The 16,221-nt window shown below is 41.7% G+C and overlaps 1 protein-coding gene across 12 annotated transcripts in view; it reads left to right on the top strand.

The window, feature by feature from the left end:
- arvcfb (ARVCF delta catenin family member b) overlaps positions 1-16,221 on the top strand; it is a 156,926-nt gene that overhangs the window by 111,253 nt on the left and 29,452 nt on the right. For 10 of the 12 annotated variants that reach the window (XM_028996635.1, XM_028996632.1, XM_028996630.1 and 7 more), the window contains 5 exons: positions 4,741-4,924; positions 12,213-12,330; positions 13,008-13,179; positions 14,732-14,749; positions 15,812-15,883. In XM_028996635.1, the coding sequence (XP_028852468.1) occupies positions 4,741-4,924; positions 12,213-12,330; positions 13,008-13,179; positions 14,732-14,749; positions 15,812-15,883 (564 nt within the window). The remainder of the gene's footprint in view (positions 1-4,740; positions 4,925-12,212; positions 12,331-13,007; positions 13,180-14,731; positions 14,750-15,811; positions 15,884-16,221) is intronic. The other 2 variants (XM_028996633.1, XM_028996625.1) reach the window with 1 other exon arrangement.

Here is a 16,221-nt window from a genome sequence, read left to right as displayed (position 1 = left end):
GCCTAATAACATAATCAATATTTAATTGCAAAAATATAATCAACCTAAAAGTTTTGATTTAACTGTGCAACAGATCACTTTACAATGAAAATTTTTGATTCTTCATACTTACAAAACAATTTCAATGTTTTTTTTTTCATGCAAACTATTTGGAAAACATTTTTTTGCCAAATACCATGACCAGGCAACAGTTTCTAGATAATAAAGTGAAAAGCGACACCACAGTCATGGATAAAATATTTTTCTTATAACTGTTTTGGATCTTCAGAAGCGTGAAGCTTCATTGATGCAAGGTCAAAGGCACCCACAGGATTTACATAAATTATTAAATAAAACAAGAAAGAAACGCCGTATGTATCAGTGAAAAGGAGGACCAAGGTAGGCCCCTCTAAACTGGTCCTGGCTGGCCATATGTTTTAATGGCATAGCCCCTATGAAAACGGTCCCTTCACAACGTGCAATCCGCTTACAGCAGCGCAAAAACTGGGCATGTTTTTCTACAATTAAAAATAATTGGATGCTTTAAAAATAACCCGCTTCTGTCTACCATGTGTGCTTTTTAAAAGCTCCACGCTCTCCATGCAAAAACCACAGAGAGTCTTTTTTTTCCTCCAGGAAGGCATGAGGAAGTCAGTCTGACGTGGAAGCGGTCGGGTACTTTTACTGCATCACCAGTGGAGCCTGTTATTCCCCTTGCTGTTTTCATCCATGTGTTCGGGCAAAGGAGTGTGTGCATTTAAACGTCTTTAGCCATTTGAACAGCACCACCCTGAAGCATGTCTGAAATCAACCATTCAGGTGTTAAGCTATAGAGTGGCACCCTGGATTGGATCCATGTGTGTCTCTTGTGTGGGCATTCTGTGCAGTAGAAATGGCGCAAATTGAAGGAATTGGGAGGCTTGTTCTTATGAAGCGAGGGTAGAGGCCAGTGCTCCCGATCCCAGATGAAAGAATCAGTGGTTTATAAATCAGCCAGCCACCGTGATCATGCCACTGCAGCACTTAATGGAAATAAAGCTCCCCTGCTCCCCAGCACAAGGCTGGGCACAGCTACACCGGGGAACTGCTGTGGTGGCACTGAGCCCACTGATGAGACAAGGGGGAGAGATAAAATGTAGGAAAGAAAAGAAGCGATGAGTGTAATGCCGCTTTCCGTTTTCCTTGAAAGCCGCATCTGGGAGCTGAGAATGACATCACATCCAAGTTTCATTCACTCCAGTGCAATTTGGAAAAGCAATGTAGTCATTATTAGTAATACTAGTTAGTAATAATGCAATAAAATGTTTAGCACAAACCATGTCAGCTGTTACAGGTGGGACAGTGCTATACATACAAATAATGTCAATAGACACTGACATTCCGATTTCTGGAAACTTCCGTTCAAGTAGGAATTTCCGGTTTCTGAGGTCACTAATTCTGTACAAATGGAATGCCATGCTATGTGGCCTTGCTACTCATGCAACACACTCTTAACCTTGTTATACAAGCAAAATTACATTATCATGCAAAAAATTTTGCATGGAATTTTGCATCGCCCATTCGGTAAGTTGCTCGCTTAATACCCAATGCCATTTTGTGTGGCATTTTATCCATCGTCTCACACCCTTGTCACACTTATGCTCACTTATGTGGCGTAACCCCGTATTAATGTATTCTAACATGCAGTCAGACAGAACTGTGGAACCCCCTTCCTGGTCACAAAGCCTTACCCACCTTCCCAGAATCCCCCCCACCACTCCAATTCAGCAATTAGCCTGTGAAGCATGTGACACTGGGGGAGAATTATGCCCTTTCAAATCGGTTCAGAGACATGTCACTAATACTTGCAGCACATGGTGGCTGGGGTAAGATGGAGGGGGGTCTCTCAAAGTGATGAATTGCAGGGGGAAGGGCTGAGCCATAATGGCAGTCCCTAAGTGAATGGCCTGTTAGAACAGCATGTCTGCTGCGCCCAGGAAATTGAATTAGCTGGGAGGCTCCAATGACAACGAGGCAGGAGTAAACCCAATAAGGGCGCAGCCTCGGAGCTCTCCTGCCATCCCAGGGTTTTATTCCATTCCTCTGCTTTTGGATTTGATTTGTGGCCTGTCCAGGAAGCTGCAGCCAGTGGGGCACAAGATGAAAAAAACAAGGAAGTTGGAATGGGAAAGTAAAAATAGAAACCTTCAACTGATTAACTAGCATTCCTCCTAATTAAGCAATGATAAATGCAGGGTTTCTCCTTATGAGATTAAACTGGAGATATAAAAGCCTCAGTACACAGGAGCTGTGCACAGTACCGTTAAAATACCAATGATGCCACTGGAGTTCCATTCTAGCACTAATACTCAAATTGTGTTAAAATTGTGCTACTCTTTTTAGGGTTATTTTTTCCACCTTCCAGTTACACTGGTGGAGGTCTCAATGGATTCCAGTGTGTTAACTACGTGTGGGCATGTTTTTCACCATGCATGTGGCATGTTTTATGTGTCATATCAAGGTGTGAAGACTCTTCACCAAATCACTTATTAGGCAGTTGCAGTGAAAAACTTTATGGATTTTAAACACATTTTTGCCTATTGCCTCCAAACATCATTGCTAATTACTGATGTCAATACTGACATCTCACCTTCATCACACCATATTCACACTAGTCTGTGTGCATTTAAGGATTGTTTACTGGAATATTTTAAGGAATTCAAAGTTAATTTGGTTATTTGACAAACCTATACTGATCATTTTTGTTACATATTTTAATAATTAAAGGACCACCAACAATATTTCTCCATAAACCGATAGCAAAAACACTTGTCTCTGTGTCATAGACTGTCACACACAAAGACCAGTCCTGCAAGCCAATAATGGTGGTTTGAATACAGTCTTCTATTTCCTCTGAAAAGTGCTCCTGAAAAACAGTTCACCACACTATCACCGCAGATGGGAACACTATTCATGGCCAAACACCTTCTACACACACACACACACAAATCCTTATTTTCATTCCTCAAAAGTGGCAATCCTGTATATTGCTTCTTCAGCATCGACCTCCACCTGTTTCTTTTTTTTGGGAGTACTTATTTTTGGGAGTACTTTTAGCTGTTAAAAAGTCAAATGTGCCTATCCCTATTTGATCAATAATGTTGGACAAAAAGACATTACTTTTTCATGCTGAGGTTGAACACAGAAGCAATCTATACAGTTTTAATTCTCCTTCTTTCTCACATTGCAACTTGCAAGTGTTTTTGCTTCTCCCCCCACCCTCATTTCACTCCATAAATTTCTAAATGCTTTTTTTTTTTTATCTAAATGAACATAATTACAGCTCACTTCTTTCTCTCAGTCAATTTCAGTGTTGTTACTTCATCTCACTTTCCAGATAACTCATAATAACAGGGGCGCATTCATGTGTGTCGGTGATGGAACACTCTGACATAACAGCCAATCAGAGCTTAAAACAGATCAAGCTCATTTCAGATTCATCACCCATTAAAAAAGTGAGGATTTATTTTCAGGCAAGAAACACTCCAGGCTGTTTTCTCCTAACAGTAATGAGACCTTTTTTTGGTTATGGACATTAAATTTAATTGTGGTAGAGATGAAAAGAAACACAGCCATTTTCATGCTTTATAATTTCAATCAGGACTAGCGCCACTGCATTTTTCTGCCTTTGCCAGCTTGTTGTTAAAGCAAATGGGGTGATTCTAATAGTGCATTGTGGAGGTAATCAGGCTGGTAGGCCTCGCGTGATCCAGCCAGGATTGAATGCTAACCTCTCCCCCATGCTCAATCGTGCTGTTGTTGTAGTAATGAGCCATACACTCTTAACATGGCCCATTACAGAACACCCTAAATGCCAGGCCGGCCTGGTTCCGGATATATAGCATGTTCACCAGCCCTGCCTTAATGGCCTTGCAGTGTCATGGAGGTGCTGCAGCGTTAGTGTTGTGGGTGCAGTTATTATTTTTCCCAGAAGCAGGTAGTGATATTTTTGTTCTTGTTTTGTAGAGAAAGTGGTCCAGTGTTACCACTGTGACCCAAAGTATTTTTAGTTTTCGCTTGGCGTCTGACAGGGGGCCAATTGACTGGGTGGAAAGTGTACAGATAAGGACCCTAAGAATGGGGGACATGACAGATCCAGCATTTTTTGGCTATTAGTGTGCATGGAGTGAGGTATGTGTGTGTGTCTTTGTCTGCGCTCATGTGAGATTAAGCTAAATGCTCCGGCTCCTGGCTGTTACCATTGTGTGAGAGTAAGAAATCATCTGCAATGCCGTTGGGACCACATTCTCTCTGACCCGAGATGAAGCAGTTTATCTTCTTACTCTGCCTCCCTAGGGTTGTGCTGATGTTTGTGGGGTTGTGGGGGTTGGGCTTCCTGTTGAAAGCTGGTGCCGTGCATATCTGCTACGACTTTTAAGTAATTTTTTTGATAATATTTCAATTTTTTCGGCCAAGCGTAGGTCTTGCTCTGGCTCATCCATTTGTTTTAAGAAGTTCCCGCTGGGATCGCCCCCATTTTCATATCTCTCATATATCCCCAGAGGAAGCTAACCAAGGTCTCCCAATCAGTAATTTAATTATTCACAGTGTGTGATGGCTTCATCTGCCCTCTCTGTGACTATTCTGCCATGCCACTGTCTTTGTTCTAGTGCTATCCTTTGAAGCTGAGCGTCTCATTTCTATCGCCAGTGTCATGCATATGGATGCCGGTCAAACTGACCTCCTTCATGCCCCTTTCTTTCCCCGGGTCTGTTCACACAGGAACGCTGTGGAACCTGTCTTCATATGAGCCTTTGAAAATGGCCATCATTAACCACGGCCTGCAGACGATGACCAACGAGGTCATCATCCCCCACTCAGGCTGGGAGCATGAGCCAAACGAAGACTCCAAACCCCGGGATGCGGAGTGGACCACAGTCTTCAAGAACACATCTGGATGTCTGAGGTAACCATCTCTCCAACTAATATTGTGTTTCGACTTTTTCCAATGAGAGCAGGGTTCATAAGTTGATGATGGAATATTCTTGGGAACAAGTAACACAACTGTTCTGACAGTAATTGCTATCTCCACTTTACATTGCATTGCCACTACAATAAACCAACTGTTCTCACTCTTGTGACAGAAATAAGACCAAACTGAGTGAGGTGATACCTTGGCAGTCATATTAGTTATGGACTTGTTTGCATTGGTTGGTAGTAGCCTAGTGGGTAAACACACTTACCTATGAACCAGATGACCACAAAGTAATGTACTACAACAACTACCATTTTGTCCCTGAGCACGACACTTCACACTGAGCTGCTTAACCTGTACCTGCTGATTGTAAGCCACTCTGAATAAGCATGTCTGGGTCTGCTCCTGATTGGTCCTGTTACACACGGTACCTTTTATACATGGTATGTTGGGTAGAGGGATACACCAACCAAAGCTAAAAGCGTAACTGTTATGTATCTCTTCAGAAAGGGTCTGAAGTGAACAAATTAACTTAACAATGTCACACATAACTGCACATTATATCACTGAGTCTAGTACGTTGTCTGGATTTGAGCTGAATCTGTACAGCTAACTAATGGATAAGCATCCAGTAGCCACAAAGCCAACAAAGCCCAGTAGAGCCTTATTATTTGGAGTAACTTCTCCCTGAGTGTGGATATCTTGGCTGTAAGCAGGAGGAAATATGCAAGATCAAAATCATCTCCTGAATGGGTATGGCTAATGGTCTTGAACATAGGAATATTTTAATATATTTACTATTTTGTTACTCTCTTCGTGCATTTTGTAACAAGTGTGGGGGAAATATCAATACAAGAATCTGAGATAGGGGTATTGACCTCCTCTACACATTAACTTGACTGTCCAGCACCCCTTCTGGGGAGTGTTCGGCCAGACGGCCTTTTGATTACGGTATCCGGGAGCTCTCATCGCTATGGTAACTCTGCATCCTACCACAACAAATCAGCTTATTCTTTTCCCTTGAGCTGCTGAAGAGGGGTATATCAGTTGTACAAAACTCTGAGGTTCTGAGTTCAGGTCAAAGAAGGTTGAGAGTGTCTTCAAGGCTAATGAAGGTCACAGGTACTCCTTCCGTCTGTGTCAATATGAGCATCTGTCGGGGGAGCATCATGACCACTGGGTCATTTGAAAATATTCTCATGATTAGTTTTGAATTACTCTTGAACATAATGCAGAAGAGGGATGAAAGCTAGCCTAAAGCCCACAGACCACAACTTTGTTCAAACGGAGGCTGTTTCTAAGGTGGACTTACAGCGGAGCTTGGTGGCACTGAGTGAACCTCATAATTAAAGAGACTGAGGAGACCTTGGCTCGGCCTGTGGGAAAGGGCTTGCGATAATGTCAACACATCCACCTATATCGGTTTCCCCCAGCAGAAGATAAGAGAGTGTCTATATAAAGAAAGTGGCTGTCCAAATAAACTCGCTTGCCTTACAACAAAGCCAGACATCCAACCGGGACCTTCTAAAGCATATGTTTATCTTCTTCTGAAATCAAGGGATTTCATGAGATGCATCTTAAATAAATGAAACAATGCTTAATTACTCTAAACGCAATCTCAATCACCCATTCCACTCTTATGTAAGAGTTGTGTAATCTATTCACAGCAAGATGCAATTTTATTTTAATATGCTTCAATTTAGTCTAGTTTAATATTAAAGATAAAGTTTATCTCTGTTTATGCTGTTTTGATGTTCTCTTGAGTATAGTACAAATTGCAATTCAGATCATAGTTGTGTAAAAGGAATCATGATTTTATTTCTTTGGGGAAGATCATCCACCCCTAGGAATAACATCATTAACTGTTCTTGTATGTTCATTTGAGTCTGGTTGTGGCATGATGCTGTCCTAAATTAGTAGTGCAGAAAACTCTCTAGCTAGAAAAAGACTAGCTTACTGCAAAAATCACATCTACTGCAACCTGCTGGTCAATAGACAAGTCAGTGCTTACATTTACAGCCATTCTACCCCCTGCATCCAGAGAGAAACATTCCAGATTGACATTCCTCTACCTCCCATCTCTGACCCCCTCCTTTTGACATCTGGACATGTTTTAGCAGCCCTGAGAAGAGTCTGATCGGAAGGTCCTTAGATTGCATTCTGCCTCCCTGTGGGCATGCTTGTCCATGACCCATTTTATTTTTTTAATCACTGTAATCAGAATCTGCTGGCCACTAGGGCACATCAATTGGTGTAGCTCACAGGTTCTAGGTTGGATCATTTACATGTGGGGGATTCTGAGGGGTCGATGTTCAGTCCAAGAACGAATACATATTCTTGACTGCCGTGTATATAGCTATGGCCTAAAACTCCCAGTGCTGCAGTCGCATCCAGTATCTCTAGACCATCTCTAAAGCTGCTGCTCAGCCAGTCTCCATGGAAACTGTATCCATTGACATCTGTTGCTTAGTAAGCCGGTTGAAAAGCAGGTCTTCTTTCCTTTTTTTCAGTGTCTCTCGCAAGTTGCTCTCCCTACTTTGACTGATGAAATTATTGTGCATCGACAGACCTCTCATGGTTTTTTTTTTTTTTTTTAGAGCAGCTGTAGAAGACAGAGCTGAGATCCCAATTTTTTCTGATATTGCCAGACTGAAAAATTACACAATTTTTGTTTATTTGGGTCCTAAGAAGTTGGTGAGTTTGTAACATTATATAATTTTCCTCTTGGTTTGGCTTCCTTTTACACAGGGAAAAATCTAACCCTAACCCTGCTTATTGGTCAAATGTATCACCACTGGAACAACAAAAGTAAATACAGGAAGTTGTGGACTACTACATGTTTGTGTGAAATCGTGCACATATAGTCATCAGACCAAATGTCTATGAGGCTCTGCACCTCATTATTTTAGCATGGAAGGTTGCCGGTTCGAATCCCGATCCGCCAAGGTACCACTGAGGTGCCACTGAGCAAGGCACCATCCTCACACACTGCTCCCCGGGCGCCTGTCATGTCCGCCCACTGCTCACCAGTGGTGGGTTAAAAACAGAGGTCACATCTCGTTGTGTGCACCGTGTGCTGTGCTGCAGTGTTTCACAATCACAATTACTTCACTTTTTATTTGGTCCTGTTTAGGTTTGGTATTCGTTCTCACCAGGCATACCACACCAGATATTGCTATTTGATTTGGTTCAAGACCACCTCTTTTTAGGGGTCATGGTGCAGTGGTATACATGCGCAAACCAAGTGCTATTACAGTGTTCACACCACACCAAGGAGGCAAACAAACTTGAGTTCAATTCAAACGGACTAAAGCGTGTAGGTGTGAAAGCACCCTTACACATTGCTTTGGCATAAATGAACAATTTCTGCATGACTGATGTCATGTAACCTTTCCTGTCAGCAATGACTTCACATAACAGCAAGTCATCACTATTACTTTCACTGACTCCATTTTCAGCCATTTCTCTCTGCTAGTTTTATGCAATTAACCACGTCACTTGATACTGCCTGCATTGCTTCAGATTTCCAGCACCTACACAGCCGCATGTCTCCCTTTTATGAAGTTATGTACATGCACACCAATTTTGCAAATTTTATCATGATCATGAAAAAGGGCCAAAGCAGATCACCAAGATTGAGCATTGATCAAGATTGCATAATCACCCAGTCCTATCTGTCACCATGTTTTTAACACATCAACTTAGACAGTTACAACATAGAAGGAAAACAACTGAATAAATGACTGCAGAAACTCATTTGTGGGGAATTTTGATGAGGGGGTCATTGCAAATCAGTACAAAGTGATTGCAAGTGCTCACCTCTATCTTTTGATGAACCATTTCTTTTCCTGGTGGGAATAGCGTCTTCCAGGGTGATGACACCCCCACCCACAGGACACAATTATCTCTGAATGCTTGATGAGCAGGAAAATGATGCAAATCATGTGATATGACCTTCACTCACCAAATCTTGACCCAAATTTGGAAGGTAGTAAATGAGACAACTGCTTTTGAGAGAATGGTGTCCATCCCTCCAGAAGACTGTGAAGAAGTATTTTCATCAACAAAATTTATGACAAAATACCTTCGTCAACTAACCTTTTTGACTTGATGAAAACAAGACGTGATGTAAATGTTGGTCATGTGACTATTTATAATGGAATATATAGTAATATTGTTGATGAATAAAAATGAGACTAAATAGGTAACAAGGTAAAAACTAGACTAAAATGTCTCTTTTTTTAATTATTTCCTGTCATTTAATAACGTTACTATATTGTGGTTTCTGTTTCCTTTGACTCCCATCCAGTCGTGCAGATGACATCACTTCTGCAATATGCAATCACTGCATTAATTAGATTTCATTAGATACTTGTGATGAGTGAGCAGATGGCTTTGATTTTGGGTGCACTTTCTTTACAATGAAGTGGAAAAGAAAACAGAATGTGTGATCAAGAAACATGGATCAGAGCTTCTTCCATGTTCAGAATGGATGTATTCTTGAGACTATAAGGTAACAATAATATAATAATAAGATCATCTTAATCTTTTAATTATTAAATGGGTTTGACTAAAATGTTTGTGTTTATCAATTCTACTAGGTACTTGACTGGGTTATTGACTAGGTATATTGACTGGGTTAAATAGAATTGCATACCTAAAAATAAGTTGACTAAAAGTAGATTAAAATGTCATCAGTTTTTGTTGACTAAAATATTCACATTTATATTTAAGGCATTTGGCAGACGCCCTTATCTAGAGCGACTTACAACGTACTTTCAAGTTACCATCAATGAAGTGATCAGTTCTGGTTCAGTCTTTTTTTTTCTTTTTTTCTGGTTCATTAGGACCATACAATCTTTTTATTCTCTCTTGTTGTAGATTCTGCACATAAGTTCGACAATACGAAAGTTACAAGTTAATCTAAATATTCTCTAAAGAAGAAGGTCTTGAGCTGCCGTTTGAAAATACTCAGTGACTGAGCTGTTCTGACCTCAAGGAGAAGTTCATTCCACCACCGAGGGGCCAAGATGGAGAAGAGTCTAGATGAATGTCTTCCTTTTACCTTTAGTGATCGGGGGACCAGGCGAGCAGTACTGGAGGCTCGGAGTATACGAGGTGCAGTGCGAGGTGTAATAAGGGCTGTGAGGCAGGATGGTGCTACTCCATGTTTGGCTTTGTAGGCCAGCATCAGTATTTTGAACCTGATGCGTGCAGCTACTGGGAGCCAGTGGAGGGAACGTAGCAGAGGGGCGGTGTGGGAGAATTTGGGAAGGTTGAAGATTAGTCGTGCTGCTGCATTTTGTATTAGTTGTAGAGGTCAGATGGTACATAGAGGTAGACCAGCTAGAAGGGAGTTACAGTAGTCCAGTCATGAGATTACTAAGGACTGAACCAGTATCTGGGTGGCCTGTGTTGACAGATAAGGGCAGAATCGTCTGATATAGTAGAGAAGAAATCTACATGAGCGGGAAAGATTGCTGATGTGAGTCGAGAAGGAGAGTTGGATGTCTATTGTTACTCCAAGGTTGTGGGCTGTTGGAGAATGAGAGAGCTGTGAGTTGTCCAGGTAAATAGCAAGATCCTGATGTGGTGAAGAATCTGCTGTAATGAATATTATTTCAGTTTTGGTGGGATTGAGTTTGAGGTGATGGGCTGCCATCCAAGATGAGATGTCGGTTAGACATGCAGAGATTTTGGAAGCAGCATGTAGATCAGAGGGAGGAAAAGAGAAGATGAGTTGTGTGTCATCGGCATAGCAGTGGTAGGATAATCCATGTGAGGAAATGACCTCACCAAGTGATCTCATGTAGAGGAAGATAAGGAGAGGACCTAGCACTGAGACTTGAGGGACACCAGTGGAGGGTCTACGTGAGGCAGAGATGGATCCTTTCCAAGTCACTTGGTAAGATTGCTCATCAAGGTAGGAAGCAAACCACTGCCATGCTGAGCCCTGAATTCCAAGCCTCTTCAGGATTGACAGGAGAGTCTTGTGGTTAACTGTGTCAAATGCTGCAGAGAGGTCGAGGAGAATAAGAACTGATGACAGTTTTGCCAATCTGGCCCCATGTAGCTGCTCGGTAACATCCAGAAGGGCAGTCTCTGTAGAATGAGCTGTTCTCAAGCCAGACTGGTTAGGATCCAGTCTATTCCTATCTTCCTTCCTATCTATTGTTCACAGATCATTTTGTCTAAAATATGACTAAAATGCTCAGATTTTTAGTTGAAACCTGACTACAGTTGTACTATACTGAATGTCAAAAAAAAAGGCTAAGTTGTGTGAACGTCTTCATACCCACTTGTAAAAAAAACTCATTAGACCCGTAAGGATAGATCATCATTTGCATGCAAACCAAACAGATCAGTGGCACTGTGTTCGGTTTATTTTGTTGACAGCCGTATGTTCGAACAAGGTTATCACTGTGGAAATAATGCCCATTTACCAGACAACGTGCGTTGTACCTCAGAGGGTGGATACATGAAAGGGGCAGGTAACTGAGCTGGCAAACATGATCAGTGTCTGTTGCGTTTGGCATGTCGGCCTGGCAGATGTTCAGACAGGATTTTTTTCATAAAAGTGAAAAAATGCAAGAAAATAAAATCCTTCAACCTCTGGTTCTATAAACATCCTGTTTTCTTTGCCCAGGCACTTGGATAAATATCCAATCTTCCTTTCTATTGTTGGCTGGTGCGAGTGAGTGGGTTCCTGTGTTAGACACGACTGGAGATTAATGGAAGAAAACAGCCAACCCAGATGGCGTCCACTGTCTGCACTGCTCGTGCATAGATTAGTTTTAATTAGTGAAACGCGCCTGACGCCAGGTCTGTTTTCACGAGTTTGATGAAGAGCGTCCAGGTGACTGAGTCTCTCAGTCTCAGTGTGCAAGTGTGGATGCTTTTCTGGCGAGCGGTCTTTCACGCCACAGGGACGGTGTCACTCTCCAATGAGCATGCTCGGCACTTCCTAATCGGATTAGATAGCCATGAAAACCCTCTTAAATGAGGTCTCTAGTTGTAGCTGATTACTTCTGCATATCCCCACTGTCTCTTTAGGGGGAAACTTTGCTGAGTCATTTGTTTGGACATGAGTCTATGTGTGTGTCTCCAGTTTCTAGCCAGAATTGTGTTGTCAAAGTCACAATGAATGTCATATTCTCCAGATGTTTCTGTGATTCTACAGCACTGCCTTCTACAGCACTGTACATGTTTGGATTGTGGAGTCTGGTCTGGCCTTGTATTCACATATTAATATCATTTTTTGTCTCCTGCTGTTTTCTAGAAACGTGAGTTCGGATGGGGCGGAGGCTCGTCGTAGGCTGCGTGAGTGTGAGGGGCTGGTGGATGCTCTTCTCCACGCTCTGCAGTCTGCTGTGGGGAAGAAGGACATGGACAACAAGGTGAGCTAAGACTCACATCACACTTACAAGTTGTGTAATCATGTCACCCAGAACACAATTCTTAAGGATGTTTCTGCATTCATCCAGAATGGGGAATTAGAGTGCATGGGAGCTGTCAATCATCAGGCTCCTCTCATGTTAAACTTTGTTTATTAAGTCATCATTAAAGGTCATATTTTGGGTGACAGAAATAATTACACAAATAAAAATGGGTAGTTAGTGTTATTAGTCTCTCTTTAACCTTTTATCTTAAACAAATAGGCAGTAGTTCTTGTTTGAGTTCATGAAACTTTGTTCATGAAACTTATTCAATTGCTCAACCAAACTGGCTTCAGTAGATACATCTCTAATGCTAGCACTAGCCTTGCTGGGTTCCTACCAGCTGCCTGATGTCGGTGCGTGCGCAGATTCCATTTTCAACCTTCCTCAATGGCTGATCTGTTCTTATGTGCAAGTGCATGCAAATGTAGAATGGATTGGGCAAATGATATGGACCAGGTGTCATGCGGTGTGCTGTTTAACCTGCTGTAAAATAGGCATCATTAATGATTAAAAACCATACATTTCAGCAAGCAATATTTTATATGTTTTATTAAAAACTTTTGGTATATGGCAGTGAAAAATTCATTTGTCTGGTCTTTTTTTTTTTTTTTTTTTTTTTACTCTCGCACTCTCAGTCGGTGGAAAACTGTGTTTGCATCATGAGGAACCTCTCCTACCAAGTGCACAAAGAAGTACCTGGAGCAGAAAAGTACCAGGATCCTTCAGCCATGCAAGCCCCCGGCTCAGCCGGACCACAGAGGAAGAAGAAGGACGATGCCGGCTGTTTCGGGGGGAAGAAGGCCAAAGGTCAGTTTCCGTAATCGTATCGTAAGGCCTTGAGTCATCCCAAACATCTGATCTCATCTGATGATGCCAGTTTAATGCAGGGCTGCTTGAGCGGTTCTCACAGGATGCCACTCCGACTGTATAAACAGATGCTGTTGACTTGCATGCGGTTGTTATGTCTTTGCACAACAAAGGCAACTTGATGCCAAGATATCTGAGGCAGGATGAAATAATTTGCCCACTTATATTATTTTCATTGTCCCTGCCTTGTCTAATGTTACCCACACTTAGTTTTTCCCCCAGGCTCTATGACTTGCATGCTATTATAATCCTTGATTATGATTCATATTTTAGTGATCACATGACCGTCTTCCTATCACTGACTGGTGTTTTTTTTTTTTTTTTGAGCAATGCTGTGGGTGTGACAAATATCAGAGCCCATCCTCAAGGCTCTCGTGTGCCTTTTTAAGCCCTGACCGCTGCTGTTAATGATCAACAGGGAGTTTGGGGAGGGCATGTTGAGTCAACAGCTGACTTATGCTGCCAGGCAGATGGAGAGGGAAACTGTCACCCCATAATCACAGGCCGGGGAGATGTCACACAGTACAGTGCCCCTCGGGAAAGGAATTCAAACAAGTAGACTAAAATGTCTAGAGATGATGGCACGTGGCGCACGTGTACAGCTTTGTTTAGCCATTTCAGTGAGGTTTCTTTTTTCTATCGAGGGGCCTGCAGGGATCATTCGAAGAGGAAATGGCCTACATTTAAACCTTTAAAACTATTTAAACGCTTATATCTTGCCCTCTCAAAAATACATGACTTCATTCAAGAGCTGTTTAGGCTTATTTTCTTCATCTAATGTGTCCTCCAAGGTATCCTTATGTAATTAAAAAAGACTGGGATGTAGCTTTTGGGCTGGCTTCCCTTTTGTAAATTCAACAACCACATATGTAAACTCATTGTTTATTCCACTTCATGTCTCGGGGATGTTACCTTTGTTGTTGTAACCATGTAGATAATGATTTTCCACGACTCACATTGCATAGCTATGTGAGCTAAGCTATGTTACCCTCAACGCTGTCCCCTATCTCCCGCGCTTTGTCCTTTTCTTAGCCCTTATACAGTGCGGTTGTTTTTGTTTCTTTTGTCAGAAATTTCTTTAAGGGCTGTCTTTTAAATGCGCTAAATGAGTAAACTCCACGTTATCAGAAAAGAGAGAGAATGATCAACAAAAGAGCGGCCTGGGAAGTTCCACCACTTCCACCTTCAATCACTAGTTACAGGCAAAGTCTTCCTGGAGCATCTCAAGGTGTCTTGTACCACTTTGGTGGCATGGGGGATTTGAACCTGCAACCTGTTTTTTTCCCCCTGAAACCTCAACAAAGACTGGATCTCTACTTAATGTGACATTAGTCTAGTGCCCCTTCGAGAATTTTGCTTGATTAAAAGACAGCCCCAAGTGTTTCTCTAACCGGTTCATATGTGAACTCTGCCTTCCTTCCCTCTTATGTCTCCTCTCTGCTGCCTGCTTGTGGCTTTTTGCCATTGCCGCTGCTTCGTTGGCTAACTGTAGAGGAATGGTTTAATCAAGGTGAGTCACTTCCTGCCTTCCTCCAATGACGCTCCTCTGGGGTCTGGGGTTCAGTGTACATCATTTATTTTCAGATCTGGCTTTCAGTGTCTTTGTGGTCTATAGTGTTGTATAGTTGTCTTTTGAGTCTGTATGAGTTGGTGTTGTCCAGTTTTGAGGTTGTCTGGGGTGTGAGTGTGTGATATTGTGTTATAAATGTGCACAGAATTATTGGGTTTGCACTTAAATATTATCACATTATTTAGAGCATGATACAGACAACACCAGTATGTCTGCTACATAGCAGGTATAGCATTTAAATATATCATTTAATCACAAGCCAGTCTGTCTGATCTTAACATTATCATATTTTATGCAATAAAATAAAAAATAAAAAAGTGCACTTACTGTATCCTGACACTAAAATGTATGCAACAGACGGGCTTTGTGGTTGAACAGTGCAGTAGAGAGCTACACAGGGGCTGTCCCCATTTCAATCTACCCCAAGACCTTCCTTTCCCCATACATAAAACTTGGACAACTTCAATAACTTCAAAAACTTTACTTACATTTGTGTGTTAGTGGCAATTCTATATTTACAAAAAACTAGTAGGGCTTGTTTGAATGGGATGTATTGAACTTCGAATAATTTGTATGATTGTGATCAATAATTGCAGGCTTAACAAATTAAAACAGGAAACAATTAACTACTCTGTATCAATTTGAGTCGAGTGATTGGGCTTCTCAGTGCCATTTTCAAGCCATGTTCAAAATAATGACCATGTCACTTGAGTGAACCACCATTACAATGTGTTTTTCCTATTATTATTCAAACTGTTACCGATGAAGATCAATTTAATCAATTTAATTTTGATAGTCCTCTAGAACACCAAAGTGAAGTCTGTGTGTGTGGTGTGTAGTTTTGTTGGTGTCACTGTATGTAAGTGTATATGTATGCATCATGTAGATGTGTGGGTATGTGCTTGTGCAGTAAATTGTATATCTGACTGTCTATATGCGGTTCACTCTAGGCTGAGGTCTGAATGTTTAAAGGCGACTCACTTCTGCTCTCTCTTTTCACAGGCAGGAAAAATGGGGAAAATGACAAAAACTATGACACGCTGGATCTACCCAAGCGCACAGAGCCAACAAAAGGTATGCGTGCCACCGTTCCACATCATCAGCCCGTCACTCCTGCAGAATTATAAAGGGAAGAATCTGACGCCTTCTAGAAGCCATGAAAGACCACCCACGTTCCCAAACTCCCCCCTTTTTATATAGTGATGTGAAAGTCGCGGTTATGGCTTAAAATTAGCTTTGTTTTTTTTTTTCTGAGGAATTTTTAGGCTTTTCCCAAGACAATTTTGCTGCTTGTGGCTTTGCACTGCGCAGAGCTTTTATCAGCGTTGTGTAATGCTCACCGCATGAAATATTTATTACTGAGGCAGTGAGATGTTTGCTGTGCGGGAGATGAGATGAAGATCAGCACTTTA

Source organism: Denticeps clupeoides, chromosome 11, assembly GCF_900700375.1.
Source record: "Denticeps clupeoides chromosome 11, fDenClu1.1, whole genome shotgun sequence".
NCBI lineage: Eukaryota > Metazoa > Chordata > Actinopteri > Clupeiformes > Denticipitidae > Denticeps > Denticeps clupeoides.
Note: the sequence above shows the minus strand (reverse complement) of the source record. Positions and strands in the feature narration are given on the sequence as shown.